This window comes from Mastomys coucha, unplaced genomic scaffold (assembly GCF_008632895.1).
Source record: "Mastomys coucha isolate ucsf_1 unplaced genomic scaffold, UCSF_Mcou_1 pScaffold16, whole genome shotgun sequence".
NCBI lineage: Eukaryota > Metazoa > Chordata > Mammalia > Rodentia > Muridae > Mastomys > Mastomys coucha.
In genome coordinates, this window is record NW_022196898.1 from 90,004,522 (window position 1) to 90,027,847 (window position 23,326).

Genomic DNA, 23,326 nt, shown 5'->3' on the forward strand with positions numbered 1-23,326 from the left:
GCAGCAATTTTTCATAACCACTCATAGAGAAACCCTCAAAATGCAAAAGCTTTTCAAGTTTATTGCCACTTTGCAGATACAAGTTTAGAGGCTGGAGCCGCTTGGTGATTAAGAGCACTTGATGCTCTTGACCTGGGTTCAATTCCCAGCACCTACAGGTTGGCTCACACCTACCTGTGATGTGGTGTCAGGTCCAGGGAATCAACAACCTCATCTGGCCTCTACTAACTACACTCATTTGGGGCACATACACACATGTAGGCAGAATACCCATACATAAGATAAAAATCTTTTTCAAAAAAAAAAACACATTCAGGGGTAATATTAGGTATTAAACCCAAATTTAAAAATAGTTACATTACTTCAAAGAAGTAGTTTTCATAACGAATTTCAGGGTGGGTTTTTGTTTTGTCCTATCTTTAATGCAACAGGGTCATCCAGCACTTGTGAAAGCTCTATCCTTCTTATATGGAAAGATTTATAAACATCAAATTGATCCAAATGAAGAAATCCTTGTGACGGTTGGGGGATACGGATCTCTCTTTAACTCCATCCAAGGGCTGGTGGACCCAGGAGATGAAGTAAGTGTATGAACATGTGTCATGACCCCTGGGCTTCTGACCTATGTTGAAAACATTTCCTCATTTTGCGTCGTTTTCACTTTCAATCCATTTTGAAGTCATGTGTTGATGGTGCAGTAAAGCTAGCAAGCCTTACATGTGGAGTGTGTTAAGCACACGTAAAGACGTTGCACCTTTCCAGCATCCAGAGACTTTGAGTCCTTACCCAGGGTGTGTTCTCTCAGAGTTAACCACTGTTCTCTATTCTGCACCTCAGCGTATTCTCATGCGTCTTTGACGTGAGAGAAGTTTGAATCATGCCTTTGCTCTTGAGTTTTTTTTTTTATCCATTTCATTTATTATTGTGTCTGCGAAATTTCTGCTTTGTGGTGTTGTTAGTTTGCTTGTGGTTGGTTTTGAGTCAGGCTGTTCTCTTGCCCAGGGTGACTTTTTATGTGTCTGGAATGCAGCCCCTCTTCCCCTACACACAGGTTCAATAAAAACATTAGTCTGAGCCGGGCAGTGGTGGCACACGCCTTTAATCCCAGTACTTGGGAGACAGAGGCAGGTGGATTTCTGAGTTCGAGGCCAACCTGGTTTACAGAGTGAGTTCCAGGACAGCCAGAGCTACACAGAGAAACCCTGTCTTGAAAAACAGAAACAAAAACAGAAGTAACAGAAAAATTATACTTGGAAAAAATTTAAAAAAACCATAAAAAACATTAGTCTGTGTGTCTTTGTAGAAATGTTTATATTCTTTTATCTAGGGGTAGCAACCATATGAATTTATTCAACTGACCATCTAAAAATGAAGAACTATATAAACAAATGTAACACTGTTACTTATATATGCTAAGATAAGAAAATCTAAAATTCAGTGAACTCTCAGGGTAGACATTAGCATAGAGTAAAAATTAGACTTCTACTTCATTTTTCCTGAAATCAGGCTAGTTTTTAAAAGGATTTAAAAAAGCATGGGCTGGTGAGGTGGCTTACTGGGTAAAGCCATTTTCTCAAAAGCTGGATGTCTAGAACTGATGTGATGGAATTAGAGTTGATACTGGCAAGTTTTCCTCGGACTCCTGCATGTGCACCACAGCACACATAAGAGCATATACACAGCAAATAAGTGTATTCAAAAAGTGTATAAAAGCAGAAAGCTAGACAAGTGTGGTGGCACATGCCTACAATCCCAGAGGTTAATTGGGAGGTCAGGACAAGATAAGATCTTATTTTGAGGAAAGGGAAAAAGGATACTGTCTTACTTTTCTATTTCTCTGGCCAAATACCATAACCAAGGCAAAGGACAAAAGAGGGTTTAATTGGGAGCCTGCTTACAGTTTCAGCAGGAGAGCTGAGAGCATGTCATAAGCATCATGGCTGGGAGCATGTCAGCAGGCAGGCAGGCAGGCAGGCATGATGCTGGAGCAGCAGATAAGAGCTTTCATGTCGAAACAATAGCCATGAGGCAGAGAGAGAGAAACAGACAGACAGACAAGTGGAATGGTGTGGACTTTTGAAACCCCACTGACACACCTCCTCCAACAAGGCCACACCTCTTAATCCTTCCCAAAGAGTTCTGCAAACTGGGAAAACAAGCATTTGAACATAGGAGCCCGTGGAGCTATTGTCACTCACACTACCACAGAGAAATAAAGGAAAAGAACAACAGAAAAAGACCCTCATTCAGGTCCGCAGGCTGGGGTGTGATCAGCAGATCAGAATAGCTGCTTGACCTGAACCTGCAGCAAGGGTGGCTGGAGGAGAGTTTGCGAGTCAAGAAGTCTGATCTAAACACTAGGAAAGAAGCAGGTGACAGATACCACACGCCTGGGGGCTATGCTGTGGGCATCACACAAGAACAGCAGCATCCACTCTGTCCCCCTGATACCCCCATGTTTACTCTCAAGACACTGTTTTTAAGTTAGCACTCCATTCTAGAAAGTATTGTTGTCATTTCTAAAATCTGACTTCTATCACTGTCTGATAGATCAAGTACATCCCTCCTTGTAGTTTGCAACTTGAAATACAAAAACAAACAAACAAACAAACAAACAAAACATCCTTACAGGTTTGGGATAGAACATCTGTTTGAGAACATGATGAGCAGTCCAGGCCCCAGATAAATCTGTGTGTGCACCTATAATACGTGACAGTTTGGAATATCCTCACTGTAAGTCCATCTGTAGGTTTTCTGAAAGACCAAGAACTCCAGCTTTGACTCCTGGGTGCCTTTATATCCAGGGTCTTCCGCACTAAGGCACTAGCTCCACAAAGACCAGACCTGTCTTTCCATTGCTGCGTCCCATCACTTGCACACCGCCTCACTTGAATTCATGAGAATGGCCGCCTGATACCCTGCGTTCTTATTTGTTTTTATCTCAGGTGATAATTATGGTGCCTTTTTACGACTGTTATGAGCCCATGGTGAGAATGGCCGGAGGAGTACCTGTGTTTATTCCCCTGAGATCTGTAAGTCCCCTGTCATCTATGGGCTTGAAGAATGTCATAAAATACCAATTACTCTGTCAATGAAGACCTATCTAAGTCTTTTGAAAATAACGACTACAGTAACTAAGGTGACTCATAGACTCTTCCATCAGTCTTGTCAGTCTTAGAGTGCCTCACGTTGCCTGTAGTTACAGCTGACTTGGGGGGAAGAGCAACAGCTGTTTTGCTGACAGAGTTCATTGTTTCCTTTAACCAGTGTGTACATAAGACCTGGGTCCTCTAGGTTCTCAAGGTTGAATTAATTATTTGTGTGTGTATGTGTGAGTGTGTGTGTGTGTGTGTTCTTAGTTAATCATTTACTCAGTTACCTTTGTCAGGTCTGTCTTAAGTCATCTTTTTCCTTTATTAGGTTGTCTGTAAGACAGTAAACATGAATTAGTTTGTTCGAGTCACATCTTATTCTTCATGCCTAGAAACGTACTGACGGGATGACGTGGACTAGCTCTGACTGGACATTCGATCCTCAAGAACTGGAAAGTAAATTCAGTTCCAAAACGAAAGCCATCATATTAAATACTCCACACAACCCCATCGGCAAGGTGAGCGAGCCTCTCTGCTCGCACAGGCTGGGAGTCGCTGTTCTCCCGTGTGTGGAGTAATTGGCTGTGTCCTTTCCTTTAATGTGTGTAGGTGTATACCAGAGAGGAGCTGCAAGTCATTGCTGACCTCTGCATCAAGCACGACACGATGTGCATCAGCGATGAGGTTTATGAATGGCTTGTTTATACTGGACATAAGCACATAAAAATAGGTAATGATTATAACAAGAGTCTCAAGTCTCAGTGTGTTTGGTCCTGTGTGGAACAACTGATGGGAAGGGATCCAGGCCAGCTTGGGATGGGTATCTGTGCAAGCGCTTACAGGAAGTATTTAGGTGGGTCATGCCTGAGGGACAAATGTTCAAGTGAGGAAAGGGGCTTCAAATACCATTACAAAGCCGGGACACCAGCACAGTAGGTCTTTTGCCGGTCTCTTGTCTTCTTCACAAGAATCCTGCTGTCCCTCGGTGTGTAGGCCCTACCTGGCACAGAACTTTTCATGGAGAGGTTCATGATTGTTTGTGCTGAACGAGTTGCCAAACAACAGCAAGGAATTATAGAATGGCAAGCTATTTGCTATTCTGCCCTCAGTGGGATTTTTGCCATTGCTACTGAACTATCTTACCCAAATCCTGCAGTATTATCTGGGATGGTCCAAGCTCTCAACTGTAGCACTTTGGTGCACAGACACACAGTCAGGCAAGACACCATATGCATAGCATAATAGTTTAAATCCCAGTTATATTCATAGCTCTATAACAAAGCTGTCACAGCAAATGCATTTGAGGGTTTTTTTTTTATCTTGGCTTGGTGATTAATATTCATTTACTAGATCCACTTGTTAAGTGGTGTGTAATTTTCAAAATCATATAAGTGCCAGCTACTGCCAATGGCTTACAAAGATCATGCATAAGAAAACCTCTAAGGTGTCTTTTCAAAATTCTGTCTATTACCTTGTCCCCAGAGTGGCAATGATTTCACTTGGGGAACTACAGCAAAAGGGATTGGTTCGGTGACTGCAAAAAATAAATAAATAAGAATGAGCAGTTTTGGGTGAAGGTCAGAAGCAAAATGTGTCTGCCAGCTTCGGTGATGCATAAGGACTGTGAAGAAATGGAAACTCCACCAAGCATGATGACACACACCTGTAAACCACACCACTCCCGAGTCTGAAGCAGGAGGGTCTCAAGTTCAAGGCTAGCCTGGTTAGAAAGAGGCATAGACTACAGAGCTTGATCTCAGTAGTTGGACCTGAGTTCTACCTAAAGGACCACTGTGCTGACAGGAGAAGGAAACACGAATGCTTCTCCACTCCAGCCTGGGTTACCAAGCAGCCCCACGACTTACCCAGACCCAGTCTGTGTTGTAAGCTTTAGCCAGGTGTCTCCAGGACACTGGGGCGACTCCATCTGGAGATAAGTGGAATTGCAGGCTTAATGATCAGATTCAATGTAGGAAGGGGTGTACCTCTTAACAGTCATCCAAATTTCATTGGCAGCTAGATTCATGCAAGAGGACTAATTGTCTTCAGGGCAGGTATATAGACAGAGTTTGTAGTTCAAAATGTTAATTGCACAACTGAGTGTTATTATGCGTCCAAACTGTGTCAGAACCCACCATGGTTTATCTTGTTGATGACCTGTCTTAGGTCATTTGAACTATTTCCCAGTTTGAAATTCAGACCAACCTTTAAAACTCAAATGTTGTGGGCCAGAAAGATGGTTCACCAGAGAGGATGCTTGTTGCCAAGTCTGAGGACCCGAGTTCCACCCAAAGGACCACTGTGCTGACAGGGGTGCACTGTTTCCTTATACGCCATGAGCACCCAGAGGACAGTAGAACTGATGTTATTTGCTAAAGATACACAGGCTTTTTAAAGCATTTGTATTGATGAGGCACTCACAAGGGATGGGGTATGTTGCTGTCACAGACAACTCTGGAGTCCTGTCTCTTCTTCCACCCTTCTCTGAGATACAGAGATCCAACACAGGTGGTCAGGCTCACCCAGCAAGTACTGTTACCTTCCAAGTCATCTTGATGGCCCCCTCAAGACATATTTTTAACTCAGATTTGCTTTAGTTGTTGCAACAGCTTATAAAATTAAAGCAATGTAAAAAAAAAGTGAATATACTGTGTAATTATTTAGAAAAATGCAGTTTGTTTGCCATGAAGCATGGGTATGCAACCAATACCTCCTGCCTTCATACATATAAAAATAAAATTAAACATCTAAAAAAGAAAAGAAAATGGTAGTGAGCTGATGGAGGCGCACATCTTTAATCCTAGGAAGGCAGAGCCAGGTAGATCTCTGTGAGTTCAAGGCCAGCCTAGTGTATGTAACCAGTTTCAGACTAGCCCAAACCACACAGTGAGATACTATGACAAAAAGAGGGTGGAGGGGGAGGAAGAAAATGGTAGTGGAATTTACTCTTATTGGATGAGGTGTTCTTGGCTCATATCTTCCAGTGGCAAAACCGGTGTCTTAGCCATCACAAAGAACCCGCCTCTCTAACCCGAACACGTACTTCGTTAATATTCTAAATCTCTAATATTTGGATTTCTTTTCCTTTTATGCAGCTAATATGTTAAAAATACTGTGATTGCCTTTCATACTATAACAAAGAATGCCTGCCGTCCCGCTCTCTGCCTGCCTAAGGCAATGTGGTGTTCCGAATCACAGCCAAGTCAACCCTGGCTTCCTTGCCCTTCGCCATTGCCCCCCCTCAGCACACTGCCATTGCTACCACCTCAGTGCCTAACTCCTAGCTGGTGCTCCTGCCTTGTTTCTCTGCTCTCTAGTAGCTACTAAGGGGGATTTGATGGGCAACTGTGAATGTGTGACTTTGGAAGACAGCAGTCAAGAGGCTCGTTGACTCTGATTGGGAAAAAAAAAAAAAATGTTCCAGAATGAAGGGCAGTGATGTTTGTACAGTAGGCTGCACACTTTAGATGGCTGCGTGATACAGTATAGGAATTTTTTTTTTATCTCAATAACATTGTAGGCAAAGCAAGCATAGATTACCGGGCATTTATTCCTTAAGTGCTTCCCAGTTAGGCTGCACATCAGGGACCATCACTCTCGGGATGGTGGGGAAACAGACCTAGAAAGGAGTGCTCAGTGATAGAGCACATGCCTAGCTTGTGAGAGGTTCCAGGTTCGATCCCCAGTTCTGTCCAGAAAAATTAGCTGCTTCACGTTGCAGCCATGACCAGCGCCAGGCACTGAGTGCCCCGGCTTCAGTGACAGCGGACACCCGAGCTGTCCTGCTGGTACCACTGCCACCTCAGAAATGGTATTGCCATGGAAACCTGTTTTATCTGAGTAGACTAGATGGTTCTGAGGATAAAGGCACTTGTGGCTGACCTGAGGTGGCCTCAGTCTTATCCTCAGGATCTCATGGTGGGAACAAGAGAGAACAAGCTCCCAAAAGTTATCCTGTGACATCCACACATCCTGTGTAGTGGCACAGGTAACCCCCCAAAATTAAATAGATACACAGATAGATGCATGGGTGGATGGATGAGTGGATGGATAGTCAGAGAGACAGACATAGAGAAAGTAATGAAACTGTTGTGCATGCCTGCATATGGGTCCAACACTGAAATGCACTACACCAGTTTTAGCTGACTATGAGCTTAAATTTGAATTATCTAAAAAATAAATAAATAAATAAATAAATAAAAATACTGAAATAACTCCAGTAAGGATACTATGTAATATATCTGTTTTCATCGAGTTCATGTTATCTGCATTGTGTTTTTAGATTATAGTTAGAGAGGAGATATATAGCCACTTATTTAGTTTTCTTTTCTTTTAAGCCACTCTTCCAGGTATGTGGGAGAGAACAATAACAATAGGAAGTGCTGGCAAGACATTCAGTGTGACCGGCTGGAAGGTAAGAGAGAGAGCACTGCTGGGTTGGGGCTCAATGGTAGAACATATAGTTTGCATGTGACAGCCTTGGGTTCAGTCCCCAGTCCCCTCCAGAAAAATCAGCTGCTTGAAAACAGACTGCCACTTTAATTCCCGTAGAATATTTTGCATTTTCAAAGCATACATAATACACACGGGGTTTTAGAGTTAACGATCCTTTCTGTGTTTACTGGTTTGCTCAACTCTCCTGTAGAGCTTCGACCTTTTAGTTTTAATTACATGTATTTATTTGGGAGCGTGGGGGTGTGTGCTGTGGGGGATGGGTGGGGGTCAGAGGGCAGTGTGTAGGAGTGAGTTCTTCCCTTCCAGTGAGTGGGTCCATGGCATTGATCTTGGGTCCTCAGGCTGGGTAGCAAGTGTTTACCCTCTCAGACCCTAGCACCCACCCCCATTTCAGCCTTTTTGAAACCAAGTAATTTCTTAAAAGAAAGAAAAATCAAGCAATTTTTATTCTTATGAGTGACCAACTCGTGCTACATTTTCTTTACAAAGAATATTTACATATGAAAAGAGAAAAACAAGACCAACTAATACTACGGATTTAGCTGTGACCCAAGCACTCAGGGATTTTTTTGCATGCTAATTTTTTTTCATATAAGCACAGTATAAAGTGGGCATGGTTATTATCCCTATTTTGCAGACTATAAAACTAAATCACAGGAATTTTTACTGTCTTGTCTGAGATCACACTCCTAATAAACTGAAATGAGGGCAGGTAATCCATCTTCAGCTCCCATGCACCAACCACTGAACTGTTGCATTCATCCAGGTATGATGGCCAAAGCCATAATCCTGAGCCCTTGGGAGTGGAGGCAAGAAAATCAGGAACCCAGGGTCATCTTCAGCTATCTTGTGAGTTCAAGACTAGCCTGGGCTATAGGAGATACCATCTCATAAAACAACAGATAATCCCACAGATAAAATTCAGTTCTCATTCAGTCTTTTCTTTTTTAAAGATTTATTTATTTATTTTATGTATATGAGTACACTGTAGCTGTACAGATGGATGCGAGCCATCATGTGGCTGCTGGGAATTGAACTCAGGATCTCTGCTCACTCCATGATTTATTTATTACTATATATAAGTACACTGTAGCTGTCTTCTGACACACCAGAAGAGGGCATCAGATCCCATTACAGATGGTTGTGAGCCACCATGTGGTTGCTGGGATTTGAACTCAGGACCTTCGGAAGAGCAAGTCGGTGCTCTTAACCACTGAGCCATCTCTCCAGCCTGTTCTCATTCAGTCTTACAGATACTAGCTGGGGCTGAGACACTGGGAACACTCGGAGGCCAGGAGAATTAAAGACCTCTGTGCCTTAATTGTGGAGGAGATCTGAGCTGCCATGCAAAGGCACTTGTGCCTGGATGTTGCACAAGTGTAACTGCTGGCTTCATTCCTCCTGAGTATCAGACGTGGCACATCAGCAAGGGGAGTGGCTCACAGGGATCCTAGGTTGTGTTTACCTTCAGAAGGCAGGCTGAGGGGTGAGGGCAGAGCTGGGAGCTTTCAAACAACAAGCGCTGTCCCACTTTCCTCCTGGGGACATTTCTGAATCGCCCATATTTGTCATTTACACTGATGACTCTCTTAGATGGGATATATATCCTTGGATTATTTGAAATCTGCTTTTGTTGTTTTCCCTTCCCAGCTCGGCTGGAGCATTGGACCTGGTCACCTGATAAAACATTTACAGACTGTCCAGCAAAACAGTTTTTACACTTGTGCAACTCCTTTGCAGGTAGGTGCCAGCCTTTACACACGCGCGAGTTGGATGGCCTCTTTGTGAGCGAACCCTTCTAATACGCTTTGGGAATTTTGGAGCAGACACGTCTGCCTTTGGATACACCCTCATTTCAAGCTGCATAGTTTATATCACATTTTAAAAGTTCCTCTTACGGGACAGGCTAGTGTATTTTAAGAGACAGACAACTCTGATGGTCACTCTTTATACTGCAAAAGCTATTTAAAAGAAAAGGAAATGCCCCTGGGTGTGGCTGTGCATGCCTGTCATCCTAGCTCTTGAGGCTTCAGTCTGTAGGATCATGAGTTCAAAGCTAGTCTGGACCACACAAAGACTTTAAAGTGTGGCTGGACACCATACCAAGGCCCCGTGGAGAGCAGACAGACAGAAAACACACAGTATAACTATTCAGGAAGATTTCCAGGATATGTTGTCAAATTTTTAAAAACCCAAAATACATGATAGTATGTATTTATCCTAACTTATACTGCGTTTTGTGTGAGAGAAGTGGGATGCCTCCGTAGATAATCCAGAAGAAAGCAGTTACTGCCGCCTGTGTGGGGAGAGCTGGCTGGCAGGAAGGAGACAGCAGACCCTTTCTACCAAGTTAATCTTTTTCTCTAGCACAATGCCCTGCCGTAACCTCCCGACCTGTGGAAGCACAGGCAAGTACGGCTATTTCTGGTCCTTGGTGTATGGCTTTGTTAGGCTGTTGCTATTTTTGTATACATTCCTAGAAACAGATCTACTTATCATCCTTCTCTGAATACCCCAAATAAACTAAAACAGAATTCTACTTCTAGGAGGCAGCGAAAGCACAAGAGAGTGAAAGTGTGGGCTACGTTGAACCTGACCAAATGTTTCTCATCCAAGTTGTCTGTCTACCTAATAGGAAAAATTTCCATTACTTTCAGTGATAAAGGCTCCTAACTGTGATAAAGGCTAGTTCTGAAGGTTTGCTTTATTATACTTTAAGTTCTTTTTAATCACCTCAAAATAAAGACATTCACTTATTCAACTAAGATTTACTGGAGATTCGAGATTTTACAGACAAAACGCCACCACAGTCACATAGCTTAATACCGAGTCAAGGGACATAAATAATAGAGATACTTTTAAAAGTTATAATAATAAAATAAATATAATAAAAGTTTTATAAAGTTATAAGAGATACTTTTAAAAGGAATAATGTTAGACTTGATAGATGCAAAGAAAAGATTGAAAGGAAGGGAAATGTAATGACCCAGGTTGGAGAGGACATGTTGTCGTATTGGACTAGCCCCATGGAGAAGATGACGTCTGAGCATTGGTTAACCTAGAGAAGAGCCCTGTGACAGAAAAGAAGTGCAACCCAATGGTAGACACACAGCACGGCTGCCCTGGGATGGGAGAAGCCACGGCAGGTTTGAATGTATGTCATCGAAAGGAGTCTGGGGCTTCATGGAGGGAGAACATAAGAGAGGAGTTACCAGAGAGAAGCATCAGAGGACTGAACTGAGAACGGCAGGACTGATGGGGGTCCTGGATGGAGTTGGAAGATTAAGTCAGTGGTGCCTGCCTCTGGACAGCGCAAACATGCTTGGGAAAAGAGGGAGCCTGGGTACACTTAGCACAGATGTTTGTGTCTTTGTGCTTTAGATTTTCCAGGGCAAGGACTTCTAGCGTGAATGAACACATTGCTCAGAAAGGTACAGCTGAAATTCTATAGCATTTCCTGAAGCATCCTAGTCTGCATTTCAGAAAAAAAAATGCCCTCAGTTTGGAAACTGGATGCTGACCTCCTAGTGTTAGAATTCGTTCTTTCTCATTGCTGAATTCTCTGCCTCAAAGACTTCTGTGGGATCTCGACCCCTCCCACCTCCTCATGCTCTGTCTTTTGCCACAGTTCTTTCCTTTCCCGGCCTTTCCACCTCACCTCCTCACCCACCCTTCAGTCTGCACCAACTGTGAAAGCCAGGGCCGTGCCTATGTTGTTAACCCTTCTATCCCCAGTGCCGGAAGCCATCAGGCTCACTTTGCCTGCCAAGTGTCTCGCCCTCTGCTTGGCAGGTCTGTGTGCTTCATGCCTACTCTCCTGACTGTGTGCTTCATGCCTACTCTCCTGACTGTGTGCTTCATGCCTACTCATGTACTAGAGACTGAGTAGCTAATCCAGAAAAGGAATTTAAGGGCTAGAACGATGGCTCAGGGGTTAAGAGTACTGGCTGCTCTTCCAGAGGTCCTGAGTTCGATTCCCAGCACCTGCACGATACCCTGTTCTGGCATGCAAGTATACATGCAGATAGAGCACTCAGACACATAAATGAATGCAAATTAATTAATTAATCAATTAATCTTAAAAGGAAGACAGAAAAGGCTTTATTTCTCATGATTCTGAGGCTGGGAAGAGTCAGATCCTGACCCTGCCAGAAGCCATGGCAGATAAGGTCCTGCTACCTCATCCCATGATGGAAGTGGTTCTGGTACCACTCCTGAGGCCTCTAGTCTCCTGGGCCTAGGCACCCTACAAAGGCAAACTCCTTGGGAGTGATGCCTATGCCTTGGAGACAAAGAATTCATCAACTAGGATGGAGGATGCGAACGCTAAGTCCTTTCCTCTTTGGCCACATTCTCTCTTCTTTGTCTCCACTGCTGGAGGAGTTACCCACAGGGTTAGGCTTGTCTCTGACACATTCACTTCTTGGGATCAGATTGGTTTCAGTATTTTTTTTCTGAGGCATGGGGAACCTGGGTTTGCTTGTCTAGACAGCAGGCCGGTTTTAATTTCCTCCTGTGCCTTCATCCTCCATAACAGGAAAGACTGGCTCCCTCATCACCTGTCTGGCCATTCTTTGACTGAGACTTAGCAAGCTGGACCACAGCTCGCCTCATTAGGAAACGCTTCTTGCCTTTTTGTTTATCAAGTACACCATCTTTACGTAACACCTCTTTTTTGGTTGGGATTTTCGTGACTTCCTCTGTTTGTCATATTAGAGTAAAATGTTTACACACACACAAAAAAAAAAAACCTTCCTCCATTAACCACAGGAAGCTGGCTGTAATTTACTGAGTGACTTCTTGACACAAACCTTAGTCTGATGATCTTTATTTATTCTACCAGCAAACTAAAGCGATAACTGACTTCCTCTCTTGTAACATGCAGGCAGCCTTGGCTGAGGCGTTTTGGATCGATATCAAGCGCATGGATGATCCAGAGTGCTACTTTAATTCTCTGCCAAAGGAGTTAGAAGTGAAGAGAGATCGGATGGTCCACTTACTTAACAGCGTGGGCCTGAAACCCATTGTTCCTGACGGGGGTTACTTCATCATCGCCGACGTGTCTTCCTTAGGTTTGTGAAGCCTCTCTGTTCTCGGAGAGCTCCAGACCCTTAGGTTTGAAACAGTAGGAGAGAGGTACGAGGGAGGGGCCGAAGCCAGAAATGCATCTCATCTCTAGAAGAGAATGTGTTTTCACAACGCCAACACTTCCAACACTTCACCTTGCTTTCGGGATTTTTACCTGAATTTTCTCTGCTAATAAATGGTTGTTGGGCTGATGTTGCTCTAGGCGTTCTGTTACAGAACTGCCGGTTGTGGTGGCACACGCAGGTAGGATTTGCTGAAGGAGGCAGAGGCAGGAGGATCACGAGGCCAGCCTGTTACAGAACTGTTCTTAATGTGTGGCAGTGTGGAGCAGAAAATTCTGAACTTGAAACAGTACTTGCCATGGACTGGGATTTCTTACGGGGTCCCTTGTTCCGCGGGACGAGGGGTTCTGGCCAGGTGTGCACGGGATTCAGCTTTGTCAAACAGACGAGTGGTGTAAGGTCTGAGTGTATTTCTTAAAAATGACATGAGGCTTTTCCAATCGTTGTAAAAGAGAGAAATGAAAAATCTGGCAGCTCAGTAGTACATCTGAGGCCACCTAAAAAACACTAGGTCTAAAACAGCAGCCATCTCTTCTGGACTGGTGCAGCATTCCCGGGCTCCGAGTAAGTTCCGGCTGCATGGTCCTGGCCGGAGTCCCAGGGGGCTGCGGGTGCGCCAGCCAGGAGGGTAGAGGCTTGAATCTCGAGTCCTCAATGTTGAATCTTCAATGTTGAATGCTCGAATCTCGAATGCTCAATCTCTTGAATCTCGACTGGTGCTGCACCTCCCGGGCCCAAGCGCTCTGGGCCTGGGGGGCTACGGACTACATGAATCTAAGCCCTAGTCCACCTAAGTTCTGGTTCTAGTCCAAGTGCAAGCGAGACCGAATGCTGAATTTAGAATGCTCAATGTTGCAGACTGTCTCTCACACACACACACTCTCTCAGATTAAGGTCCCGCCCATCTTAGGTAAAACGCCCACTATGCTAATCTTTTGGGGAAGTAGAGACAGTCTCTTGCTAATTCCTAGGAGTGGTTCAGCTGTAGTACTTGACTGAGAATGAGGATTTTACTTGACCTTGTCCTGGGATAAGTCTCTCATTCTGTGAGCTTCAGAGCCCTACCCACAATGCTGGAGGCAATTAGTTTGAATGGCTTAACATTCCAAGCCAGGGTTTGACTAGGACATTGGAACATTGCTGAAGGTCAGAAAGCAATGTCCGAATTTTCTCTTACTAGCTGTAAAGAAATGATATCTTGGTGAGTTCTTAGCACACAAGTACGAGGACATATCTGGGCCACCTCTGAGTTTGGGGTGCCAGGCGACAGTGCAGAGGCAGGAGACTGACTTTCCTTGAAGTTTACGCCTCAAATACCGCAGTCATGCAAAGTGTGCGTGGCAAGTACTCTTGCAATAGTTCACCTGAAGGTTTTCTTTTTTCTTTTCTTTTTTTTTTTTGTTTGTTTGGTTGGTTGGTTGATTGTTTGGTTTTTGTTTGTTTGTTTGTTTGTTTGTTTTAGTTTTTTTTTTGATAACTTTTCTAAATGCTATTTGGTAGGAAAATGTAAGTTTCTAGAAGTTGTAAGCTATAAAGAAATGCCTGCTATTTTCAAAGGACCAGAAATGAATGCCTTAAATATTCAAATACCCTCTTGAAGAGAGCATGATAGCACCATCTTTGAAGACAGGAAGGCTCAGAAAACCTTAAATCATTTCTGACAGTCACACAGCTGGAATATGTACAATTCTTTCTGCAAAGCACATGGGTTTATTTGTTATTTTACACTGGTGCATTGGCCGATCAGAGGAGGCTCCTGTGCGGAGGTCAGAGGACAATTTTTGGGCTTGTTTCTCCTTCTACCATCTGGGATCTGGGGGGTTGGACTCGGATCATCAGACTTGCCTTGACCCTGAGTCAGATGGGTCTCTGTTACCTGAAGGTGATGATAGAATCCTGACTTGCCACCAACAAATTTTCAAGTTGATAACATGATGGTTTTTTTTTTTTTTTTTTTTTTGGTTTTTCGAGACAGGGTTTGTCTGTGTAGCCCTGGCTGTCCTGGAACTCACTCTGTAGACTAGGCTGGCCTCAAACTCAGAGATCCGCCTGCCTCTGCCTCCCAAGTGCTGGGATTAAAGGTGTGCGCCACCACGGCCCAGTGGAAGCATGATGTTTTACATTAAACTTGTTGACCTTTGCCAACCAACCTATGCAGATCTGTCTGTGAGACCTGGGATTTGAGGACCTTAAAAAACAGAGCAGACTCCAGTCAAAGGCTGCAGAACCTTTACCTCAGTTTCAGTGCACTTTTATATGTGAATGTAACAAAGCATTGATCCAAGGAAGGTTATTTGAGTTCAGAAAAACATGAAAATAAACGGTGGTAAGCTCATTCTAAATATTAACAGAGCGGCCCCCTTTTCCAGAACTTTCTCAGGACAGACCAATTTAAACACAACTGCCTGCCATGTACTATAGATTTTATCTGGGAAAGCATGAAAGCAAGACAGATGGTCATAACCAGATTCAGGTTACACTGGGGACAGCACTCAGAATGTCCTGTCACCAGAGTGCGTTATGTCGCTGTGTTCTGACATCTAACAAGAATAAACATGTCTTATAAATGTAGTGTAAATGTTTGTCACAGGACTCCTGAAATTGTATTCAGAAACAATGCGGGGAATGAAGTCAAAGGCTCTCTTCTGTACCTTCTCCCTGGCCTCCCTCACGCAGTTCCCCAAAGCATTGGTCACCGGGCATCATCCCTTTGACTGTGTTCCAACAGTTTTACATAAAATGTATATTTAATATGTTAAAAATATTTTTAATAATAAACCTTTGGGTATCCTGTATTGTTAAATTATGATCACCCTAATATAGTTTTCAATATTTTAGACTGTAATAACATTATACGCAAGTGAACTTGGAAAACTGAAATTTCTCACTTATGCTAAATTTTAGAAGCCTAAAAGGAATAAAAGAAAGTTCAATTTTATGTAAAAAAACAAATGCTTGTATGTTAGCCTTCTTGTGACAGCATGAACATAAATTTATTAAGAGAAACTGAGGTGAACTCCTGAGAATGGGAGAGGCTCCCTAATCTTTATATTCGCGTAGGAATCCTTGTGTACTACACAAGGATTAGACATTACTAATTCTTTTCATTATCACAGGTTTTAGAGAACTGAGAAGCTAGATTTTCTTGTAGCTGAGGCTGGCGATCCCTCTCCAGACCAGTCACAGCTCTGGCCCCACCTTGATGAGGCTACAGGGAAGGCCATCACACTCCTCTGGTGTGCCTTCCCCAGAACACACTCTTATCCTGGTGAGGAGCTTCCCTCCCATAGCTTCCCTCCCACCACAGTTTAGACTGAAATGCCCCAGTGGCTCTCAACTGCCTTCTAGTTTCTTCCCACCAGGGAGCCTTTCAATTGCAAATCTTTAAGATTTTCCACTTGAATTTATTAAGAGAAAACTGGTGGGTGAGTGTGAAATAACACTCCTGGATCCAGTAATCCCCAGACAGTGATCTCTAAAGAAGGATCATCACATGTCTGCTAACTGTAGAGGGCTTGGCTTAGTGCACTAAGCACCCTTTCTATGTTGCCTGAGCCAGTCTATCCTGCACCCAGTACTAGCTTGTGTCTTAAATCTGGATATAGGGCCAGGCGGTGGTAACACACGCCTTTAGTCCCAGCACTTGGGAGGCAGAGGCAGGTGGATTTCTGAGTTCGAGGCCAGCCTGGTCTACAGAGTGAGTTCCAGGACAGCCGGTGCTACAAAGAGAAACCCTGTGTCGGAAAAAAAAAAAATCTGGATAAAGGGTGGTTAAGCAGGAGCCAGGATCATTTGGATGGAAGACCTTTTCTTCTATTGAGGAGATGGGAAAATATCCCTTCTTTATGATACAGGGAAAATATTAACATCTCAGGTTCTCGCATGAGCAAAATTTAATTTACTGTATGTGAATCATTCCCCAGATTAGAATTTGGTTCTCCTCTTTCCTATAGATAAAAATTTTAAAATTCCATCTGATTGGCAGTATAAGCATGAAGGCAGGCAGGGGGCCGGGAAGGAGAGATGGCTCAGTGTTGAAGAGCACAGATTGCTCTTGAAGACGACCAGAGTTCGGTTCTCAGCACGCAGGTTGGGTTGTCAGTCCACTTCTTCACACAGTGTGAGACTCCAGTATGTTATGTGAATAACCTCCAGAAAGTTCTAGGTTAAACCTGTGTGAGTCAGGAGAAAAGGTAAACCTCGGCAGGCTTAAGTGATGCCTTGGTTGTCTCCGCTACAGCTCTTCCCCCGCCCACGTTTCCCTGTCGTTCCAGGTGCTGACCTCTCTGAAGTGAAGAGTGACGAGCCTTATGACTATAAGTTTGTGAAGTGGATGACGAAAAATAAGGTAGTACTCCCTGACCTTCTGCAGTTAGCTTACCAAGCGCCTTATGGTTGTGCTTGGAAAGATACCGGGCTCCAGCTTTGTCTGTTCTCCTTTTTATTTTAAAATGTTTAGTTTAGCTTGGTTTTGTTGAGACAGTCTCACTATGTAGCCTTGGCATGCCTGAAACTTGCTATACAGACCAGGCTAGCCTCAAACTAATTGTTCTAATTCTAGCTTTCATGCAGAGAGTCCACTTAGGACTTTTTGAGGGATTTTCAAAATACTTTTTCCTTTTAAAAATTACTATGAGCATCAGCAGTGTATTTCTAATGTCTGTGGCCCATAAGTGACATTTGGAGTGTGCGGAGCTTTCCCGTTGCATCACCTTGTGTGTTTTTCAGAAACTGTCAGCCATTCCTGTTTCTGCATTCTGCGACTCCGATTCTAAACCACACTTTGAGAAGTTGGTGCGGTTTTGCTTTATTAAAGTAAGTTTCTGCATTCCCACAAATATGCATTTATAGTACCTTTATTCCAATTTACAAAGCAACTTTCTTTTTCCATTTCTAAAAATGAGGTGCTAAGTGACGCATTTAAAATTTGACTTGCCACCATGAAGTTGACGGTTAGTCAGTATTGAGCCTTCTGTCTGCTGGTTCTCTTAGTTCATTTATTTACTTGTGGTTTCTTGAGACAGGGTCTTACTCTGTAGCCCAGGCTGTCCTCAGACTCCTGACAGTCCTCCTGCCTCAGTCTTCAGGTGTTGGGAGCCACCACCCTTGATTCAGTCTTTTCTGGGGGAACCAACATAATCCTAGCTGAGGGAAATCATCACCGCTACACCTGTACACATCTCAAGAAAGATGAGATCGGTGAGCTGGAGAGTGGCTCAGTAGACACGGCACTAGCCACGTAAGCAAGAGGACCAGGGTTCAGATTCCCAGACCCAGCATGAAAGCCAGATAGGCAGGGCAGGAGCCTGGAACTCAGGAGACAGGCTGGAGTTATATATTGAAGGCCTGCTTCAATATATAAAGCTGCACCATCAAGGAAGACCTCCAATGTCCATTTCAGGCCTCCGCAGGCATACACACACACACATGCAAAATATGCACATACCATAGATACATAGATCCCACGTATATATTATGGCTACTGAAAACACTCACCCTTAGGTTATTTAACATAGTATAAATACTATTTTTCACTTTTTGAGATAACCTATCAACAAATTACCTAAGAATAAGCATTTAAAACAGAACAATGTGAATATTTGATTGACTAAAATGTAAAATGAAAGGGGGCAACATTTGGAATATAAACAAATTTAAAAAAAGAAAAAGTAAGGCTAATAAAGCATAGCATTATAATGTCCATCCAAGTCTTTCTCCACTTACAATGGAAACATGTTAAAGATACTCCATGTTGAAATGCGTGTGTTTACCATGATCACAGCACTCAACAATGTAGCTCTGGCAATGCAGCCCAGGCAGGGGTAACAGCTATTTCCCTTTGAATTGTCAGGCTCCTTGCTCCATACAGCCCAACGTTAGTAGAGAGTGTGTTCCTGTGTACCCCCAGCTCCCGACCCCAAATATCAAAAGATGGCTGCTGATGAATATCCATCATCATAAAATAAAAAAATAGCCAATGGAGCCACCATAAGCCAGAGGCCATATTTATAGACATACTACTGAAAATACAAACATAATTAACAGAAGGGGGGAAGTAACCTCAGGACTTCAGCTTTAGCTGGGCACAGTAGCCCACACCTCTAATCCTAGCCCGGTCTACAAAGCGGGTTCAAAGGCAGCCAGAGCTACTCAGAGAAACCCTATCCTGAAAAAAACAAGAAACAGGTCAGTTTTAAACCAGTAAACACGACCCTACCCCTTTTCTCTTCTTGGAAATAAGTCAGGAGAGCTGTAACATGATTTCACAAATGACCACCAGCATGTGGGGAGGCTTGCCTAAAGGGACTGGTAGAGGAACAGAGGATGCCTAGAAAGGCTTTTCGCCTCAAAGGGCAGGTCCAGGTACCAAGAGCAGCCGGAATTCGGATATTCTGGCAGAGCGGGAGCGGGCCCAGGTCTGCAGTGCTCTAAAGCTGCGTGGGAAGGTGAGTACACTTGAGCTATGGATTTCCTCATTGATCTGGCAGGGTTGCCAAAAGTTGGGTTGATGTAATATAGAGCAAAGGGACTCAGTTAGGCCACGTCATTAATTCCCGGAAGGCTGACTGACTCCTACATTAAACGTGCGTTAAACTTTTGATGAACAAGAGAGAATCTCTGTTGTCTTCAAGCACCGCCCACTTTCTCCTTGATAAATATGTGCAAATTCATGGGGCTGAAAAGATGGCTTACTGGTTAAGAGTGCAGGCTGCTCAGATCAATAGGAGCAGTGTGTGTGCACCGGTAGGGAGAACTTACAGAGGCATTCGGGCAGAAACCGTTCACAACCATAAATGAATGAGATACACATCTTTAAAGGACATCGTACGGCAAAGGAAAGACACGGGAATGACGCAATCTTCAGAGTATTCCTGGGAAAAATGAGCCGTGCCATGGAAGAGTTACAGATTGGAATGTCTGAAGTTCTAAACGCTTAAGACAGTATGGTGAGGTTGAGAGTTTTAAAGTTTAGGGACGTGAGGGTGTGATGATGCAGGAAGATGAAAAGGGATCTCTTGGAAGACAAGTGAGAAAGATACCAAGTACTTCTCTAAGCACATCAGGTGTGAGAAAAGTAAATAAAAGAATATGGAAAACAATACAGAATTTTACAACATTAAAGAGAAAATTATGGACATGGAAGGAAAATGAAACATGTAGTCTCCAGAAAAAAAAAGTAGGAATAGAACTCCAAAGAATTGTACAGTTGTGTTCCCAGGAATGCTTCCTTTAGCTAATGCTTGGGATGGCTCAGGAAGCATCTAGAATACAGCCCAGGGCTGCCTCTAGGCAAGGAAAGATAGAGGCTGAGGAAGTGCGAGGGAGGAAGCGCGAGGGAGGAAGTGCGAGGGAGGAAGCGAGGGAGGAAGCGAGGGAGGAAGCGCAGGAGGCTGCCTGGCCTAAAAACAATGTTGGAGGTCTGGGAAGATGGCTCTGTAAGAAAAGCACCTGGAGAACCCCAGCTGGGATTCAATACCCACGTGAAGCTGGTCCAGTTCCACAGGCTTGCCATCCAACAGCAAAACGAGAGGCAGAGAGACAGTCCTGGCATTCATAGCACAACCCTGAGACGCATCTCAGACGACATGGAAGATTAAAACCAATATCAAGGTTTTCCTCTGACTTCCACACACACCCCACACAAATTCACATTCAGACACACACATGTGCACATTTCACGCCCATGTGTACACACAGAAGGCAAAATAGTTAAGGTGTGCAGTGATGGCACATGCTTTTAATTCCCACACTCAGGAGGCAGAGACAGGCAGATGTCTGAGTTCAAGGACAACTTGGTTTACAGAGAGAGTTCCAGGACTCCATAGAGAGACCCCCATGTCAGAAAAATTTAAATACTTGAAGGGTAACCGACATGTTTTCATAATGTCTAAAAGAACATCTCAGAGTATCTACTTAACCGCTAATGATAACCCAAATATTTCATTGTGTGTTCCCCACCAAAAAGGACACTCCAAAACTGCAGAACCCCGCCCTCAGCACCATGGACTTAGCCTTGACAAATCATCATTCTATACAACTTAGCCCCTGTCCAAATCTCACCAATTGTCCTGGTAAAATCCACAGAACAAGCAAGCTGAGACACTCAGTCTGTCTGACAAGGCCAGAACTATGTGTTGCATTTAGTTGTCAGGTTAGATAGGTCCTTGCTTTTAACATTCGCTGCCTTGACATTATAAAACTCAGCAGCCAAGGCCGGAGGTGGTGGTGCATGCCTTTAATCCCAGGCAGAGGTAGGCTGGATTTGAGACCAGCTTGGGCCATCCAGCCAGGGTACACAGAGAAACCTCCCCAACCAAGTGCCAGGAGGAGACGCTCTCCATTCTGTCCTGTCACTGTGGTAGGAAAGCACTTTAGTGTATCTGCCACCATCAACTTCAGGCACTTCACCGAGGTGGAGTTTGCCTGTGTTTATGATAAGGTTAGAGTTTTCTTTTAAATTTAGTAACTATTTTGAAGGAATTGCTTTGCAATTATGGTAGAATTCCATCTCTCACCAAGGAACTTAATTTTACTTATCTATCAGTATCTATCTATGAGCAGTAAAAGCTCATAGATTTCTGCTTTAATTAATGAGTTGTAGTTTATCATTGTCGCCTATTTTATAGTTAAATGTCTCCAAAATTGGGCCACTATGGGTCCCTTTAAGCTGACTTCTGTTTCTTTTGATGTGTCACCAGCATTTTGTGACATTTTCTTGACTTCTACACAGGATCATTTTATCAATCTGGGACCAGCCATTCCCAATAAGTCTGGTTCCTTTTAGAGTAAAGCTTTGTGGATGAGGATAGGGGGTGGGGTGATATTTGGGGGGTTTTATTCTCTTTTCGAGTGTATAAGTATTTTCCTGCATGTATGTCTGTGCACTATGTGTGTGGGGCGTCACATCTCCTGGAAGTAGAGTTACAAATACTTGTGACCCACTATGTAGGTACTTAGGACCCAACCTAGGTCCTTATTGAGAACAAATGTTCTTGATCACTGGGGCATCTCTCTGGTCCTAAGCCAATATCTAGACATTGAGAGTGTCGGTTGCTGTCAAGTGTTCCTAGGCCCTTCCAGCAGATGTAGAGAATATGTAAATGCATTCCAATGCATGCACAGTCACGTGTCAGTGTCACCCCTGCGTCAAGGGGTGATTAGTTGCATTCCCTCATAAATCTGGGTTTATCAAACCCCAAGATATCCAAGTGCCTTATATAAATGTCATACTATTTTTCTATAATGTATGCACATCCTGCTGTGTACCTTAAATCACCTTTAGGTTATTTATAACGTAATACAATGTAGCACCATCCACATAGACATTATAGTGTATTGTTTCTGAATCATAACAAGAAAAAGAAATATGTGCATCCTCAGTTCCTATGTGATTTCTTCTCTTTCATATTTTCAATCATCAGTTGATTGAGAAGCAGAAAGAACCCTTGGGTAGATAAAATTGATTGCATGCATATTTACAGCTGTATTTATTTGTTTCCAAATTGATTGAAAACTATCATACAGTTAGCTGTATTTTTTTTTTCCATTTCTGTGTTTGTAACTCCTTTCTTCAAGGGTGAAACCTGGTTCCCATCATTTAATTACTTAATACCTCTGTGTGTGATTGATCTTTGGCTAGTTTCTCTTTCTCTCTCTCTCTCTCTCTCTCTCTCTCTCTCTCTCTCTTTCTTTCTCTGCCCCTCCCTCCCCCTCCCCCACACACCACAAAATCTCTCCATGGATGACCCTACCAAAACATTTTGACATTTGAGCCCAGCTGCTGCCACTGTCCCCATGTGGTCACTCTTGTCACCCACCCGACACCTCTCACTGTCCTGTTCTGCCTTTCTGCCCCAGAGCTGCTTTCCTCTCACTCTATGCCCCATGCTAGGCATTCTCTGATCTCATTTCTAGGCTCTCACCCCCATGGCAGGTGCTTCCCAGTGCCCAGTCAGCACTGCCCCTGCCTGCATCAGCCTTGGACAGTAGCTGCCCTGGCTACGCCATCCTATTCTGGGCTTCTGGCTTCAAGTGTGGATAGCCTCTTCTCTCAGTCCCAGTAGCTGGCTTTCCTGCCTACCCATTTTAGTAGAAAAGGAAGAGGCAGGGAGGGATGGAAGGACAGAGGGAGGGAAGCAAGCAGAGAGGGAGGGGAGAAAAACACAAGACTAGATCTTCATCATTTGCTTTTCCATTTAATTGTATACCATAAGCATGCGTTGCCTATTCAAAAGCTAAGAGGATGGCTATTCGGACATCATTGTGACGTTTCTCAGAGTATAGTTGAAAATCAACTGTTTTCCTTATCGAAGGCGAACTGCAGTGGATACAGTGTTCACAGTGGATACAGTGTTCACAGTGGATACAGTGTTCACAGTGGATACAGTGTTCACAGTGGATACAGTGTTCACAGTGGATACAGTGTTCACAGTGGTTACAGTGTTCACAGTGGATACAGGGTTGACAGTGGATACAGGGTTCACAGTGGATACAGTGTTGACAGTGGATACAGTGTTCACAGTGGATACAGTGTTCACAGTGGATACAGTGTTCACAGTGGATACAGTGTTCATAGATAGGAAGTAGAAGCCTGAGCATATGGTTGGATTTTAATGACAGACATTAGAA

General features: G+C 43.6%; 1 protein-coding gene across 9 annotated transcripts in view; it reads left to right on the forward strand.

Moving 5' to 3' along the window:
* The window catches only part of Kyat3 (kynurenine aminotransferase 3), a 45,159-nt gene that overhangs the window by 21,021 nt on the left and 812 nt on the right, over nt 1–23,326 (forward strand). For all 9 annotated transcript variants that reach the window (XM_031375706.1, XM_031375701.1, XM_031375704.1 and 6 more), the window contains 9 exons: nt 432–581; nt 2,946–3,032; nt 3,485–3,610; nt 3,702–3,822; nt 7,430–7,506; nt 9,198–9,287; nt 12,433–12,619; nt 16,972–17,045; nt 17,426–17,512. In XM_031375706.1, coding sequence (XP_031231566.1) covers nt 432–581; nt 2,946–3,032; nt 3,485–3,610; nt 3,702–3,822; nt 7,430–7,506; nt 9,198–9,287; nt 12,433–12,619; nt 16,972–17,045; nt 17,426–17,512 — 999 coding nt within the window. The remainder of the gene's footprint in view (nt 1–431; nt 582–2,945; nt 3,033–3,484; nt 3,611–3,701; nt 3,823–7,429; nt 7,507–9,197; nt 9,288–12,432; nt 12,620–16,971; nt 17,046–17,425; nt 17,513–23,326) is intronic.